Raw genomic sequence first — 3531 nt, 5'->3', positions numbered from 1 at the left:
TGACTTAAGGGCATGATCAACAGCAGTCTCATATCAATAAGGAGAGCTGGTGGTGCAGTGGGGTAAGCAATGGGCTGCTATCTGAATAATTGGTGGTTTGAACCCACCAGCCACACCACAGGACAAAGCTGAGGCAGTCTGCTTCTCTACAGACTTATAGCCTCAGAGACCCTATGGAGCAGTCCTACTCTGTCCCACAGGGTCACCATGTGGTAGAACTGACTCTATGACCGTGTTTGTTTTATATCATTAACAGTGATACGGTCTGAATTTTAATATAATCATTAGGGCAAAATATAGAGAGTGTTAAGTGTATTCTGACAGTTCTTCTTTAGCAGATTTATTAACACCATTCAGCTATCTGAAAACTTGCCTTCTAGAATTTTAAGGCAGAAGAAAATATTCTTCATTCTATGTCCGTTAAAGAGAAAAAGAAAGGAAGGGAAAAGAGAGAAGGGGAAAAAAGAAGGGTGGGAAGGAAGAAAGAGGACGGGGTAAGAAGCTCTCACCTCCTCATACCTAGAGAGGCTTTGAAGGAAAGCCACATGAGCACAAGGCAGGCAAGAAATGAAACATGACAGACAGAACAGTGGCCCTCCTCTCCTGTCCCAGAGTGACAGCTAGAGCCACAGTTAAAGAGACAGCTTGTGTTTATTAGGGAGGGGACAAAGGGGGAAGGGAGAACTGGATGAGAACATGACACGGCCTCATCCCCATAATATACTCAGTGTGAACATTTGTATCCTAGTATATATAGATCATCAGGAGTCCTGGTGTGGCACTGAGGGTTAATGCACTGGACTGCAAGGTCCGCTGATCAAGTTTACCAACTGTTCCTTGGAAACCCTACACAGGGTCTCTAAAGGTCGGAACCAACTCGACGGCACTTAAAAACAACAACGTAGATCAACAGGAATCCTGGTGTGGCACTGTGGGTGAATGCACTGGACTGCAAAGTTGGTATGAACTGCAAGGATAGAGGTTCAAGCTTACCAGCTGCTCCATGGAAACCCTATACAGGGTCACTATGGGTCAGAACCGACTTGATCGCACTTAACAATAACAATAGACCAACACCTTAGAGCACGATGACTGTATCATGCAATACAGCATCCAGTTCTATTTTCGAGACCATTTCTCTTTCTTATATAGTACTGGAAAGCACTGTAGGATAAGCAGTGGACCAGAAGGTCAGTTTGAAGGGCAAGACTAGCATTACAAACTCACCAGCCATTCCTCAGAAACCCTATACGGGGGGCTGCTGAGTTGGAACCGACTTGACGGCACTTAACAACAACAACACATATTTTCATAGAACCCACCATAATTTTAGAAGATGACCAGATATGTAAAACACTGAAGTTTTCATTGAAAGAGCTAAAATTCAAACACTGGCAAGAAATCATTCAGCAATCAAATAACATTCACAAAAAAGCAGGGTCATTTTATCCAATGAATTTGAAAAGCAAAGATTTAGCATATTAATTCTAATGTTTCCAGCTATAATCCTGGGGTGAAAATACTTGTAGAGTAACAGATGCTGACAATTCATAATATTCTTTGCATAAACATAATTTTATGTTTACATCATTTTAAGCTTAGAAGTAGACATTTAAATTTGGAAATAATTTTAAGGTTCATATTTTCAAATATTTAGTCTACTATAATTCACTTTAGTAAGACTCAGAAAACGTTAAATATAAGACAGAGTAAAACAAATATATATTATGTCAAGGACAACTCCCACTACTATTGCAACTTTCTCTTTGTTGTTGTTGTTATATGCTGCTACTTGACCAATCCTTCTCATTGGGGGTCTTCCTCTTTTTCTCTGACCCTCCACCTTACCAAACATGAGATCCTTCTCCAGCGACTGGTCCCTCCTGACAATATGTCCGAAGCATGAGAGATGAAGTTTGGCCATCTTGGCCTCCAAGGAGCACTCTGGCTGCACTTCTTCCAAAACAGATCTATTGGTTCTTTTGGCAGCCCATGGCACTTTCAATATTCTCCAACACCATAACTCAAATGCGTCAATTCTTCTATGGTCTTCCTTATTCACTGTCCAGCTTTTGCCTGCATATGAGGTTACTGAAAATACCATGGCTTGGGTTAGGCGCACCTTAGTCCTCAAGCTGACATCTTTGTTCTTCAACACTTTAAAAAGGTCTTGTGCAGCAGATTTGCCTAATGCAGCACGTTATTTGATTTCTTCACTGCTGCTTCCATGAGTGTTGATAGTTAATCCAAGAAGAATGAAGTCCTTGACAACTTCAATCTTTTCTCCATTGATAAGAATGTTGTTTATTGGTCCAGTGGTGAGGATTTTTGTTTTCTTTACAGTGAGATGTAATCCACAACAAAGGCTGTGCTTTGATCTTCATCAGTAGATAAGGCCAACTAGGTACCAGTAATTATGTACTTTCACCTATATTGTCTTACTTAATCCTTACAGCAACATTGAACAGCAAATATTTTTGTATGCAGATTGTTATTTTTTGTTGTTAAGCGCTGTCAAGTCACTTCCGACACATAGCGACCCTGTACAGGGTTTCCAAGAAGCAGTGGTGAGCTGGAACCGCTGACCTTGCAGTTCAAACTGACCTTGCAGTCTAGCACATTAACCCACAACACCATCCCAAGACTCCATATACAGGTTAAACATGAACAAATTAAGGTGCAGAAGAATTAAGCAATTTGAATAAGTCAGTACATTAAGTGGAAAAGTGGGAATTCTAACCTAAGCAGATATCATGTCGTTGTTAGATGCTATCGAGTCAACTCAACAACACTTTTAAAAACAAACTATATTACCTTCAGAGGCCTGCACACACCCTCAGTGATATGCCCAACAACTTCTTGAATATTTTCTTCAATACCTAAAATTAGTTATTAAAAAAAAAAATAGTATGATTTTTTTCCATATATTTTACTTCACATATGTTCAAAAGGTTAACAAACAATAACGCAGCAGCATATGGTTGTTGCTGTTAAATGCTGTCTAGTTGGCTCTGATTCACAGTGGCCCTGTCCAGCCAACCTGGCTGTTCAAACCCATATTATTGTGGAGTGCTTATCCTACAGTGCTTAGCACTATAAACGAGTATTTAAAAAAGTTAAAGTAATATTTTACTAAGTTCAGTATCTTTTCGGACATTGCTTTTTAGGACAGTATCTTTTAGGACATTTAGGATAATACTTCAGTCTAATACTCCTTATTAATCCATTTGATTGCTGAATAAAATGATCATTATTTTCTTATTTTAAAAATATAAATATACTAATTATAGAAAAATATTTATGAAACGTATAAACTGACAAATGTAATGTGTATATAGGGGAGCATGGTGGCTCCATACAATAAGCAGTGAACTGCAAATCACCAAGTTGGTGGTTCAAATCCAACAGGCATTCTGTGAGAGAAAGATGAAGCCTTCTACTAACACAAAGATTTTTTTTTCAAAGCCTCAGAAACCCTTTACAGAGTTGCTATGAATCAGAATCAACTCAATGGCACTTAACACCAATAAC

At 39.0% G+C, this 3531-nt stretch overlaps 1 protein-coding gene across 1 annotated transcript in view; it reads right to left on the bottom strand.

Annotated features, from left to right (window-relative positions):
* The window catches only part of COG6 (component of oligomeric golgi complex 6), a 117373-nt gene that overhangs the window by 59291 nt on the left and 54551 nt on the right, over window positions 1-3531 (bottom strand). Inside the window, exon 11 of the mRNA XM_006873715.1 lies at window positions 2815-2879. Within this exon, the coding sequence (XP_006873777.1) occupies window positions 2815-2879 (65 nt within the window). The remainder of the gene's footprint in view (window positions 1-2814; window positions 2880-3531) is intronic.

Source organism: Chrysochloris asiatica, unplaced genomic scaffold (genome assembly GCF_000296735.1).
Source record: "Chrysochloris asiatica unplaced genomic scaffold, ChrAsi1.0 scaffold00250, whole genome shotgun sequence".
In the NCBI taxonomy this organism is placed as follows: domain Eukaryota; kingdom Metazoa; phylum Chordata; class Mammalia; order Afrosoricida; family Chrysochloridae; genus Chrysochloris; species Chrysochloris asiatica.
Note: the sequence above shows the minus strand (reverse complement) of the source record. Positions and strands in the feature narration are given on the sequence as shown.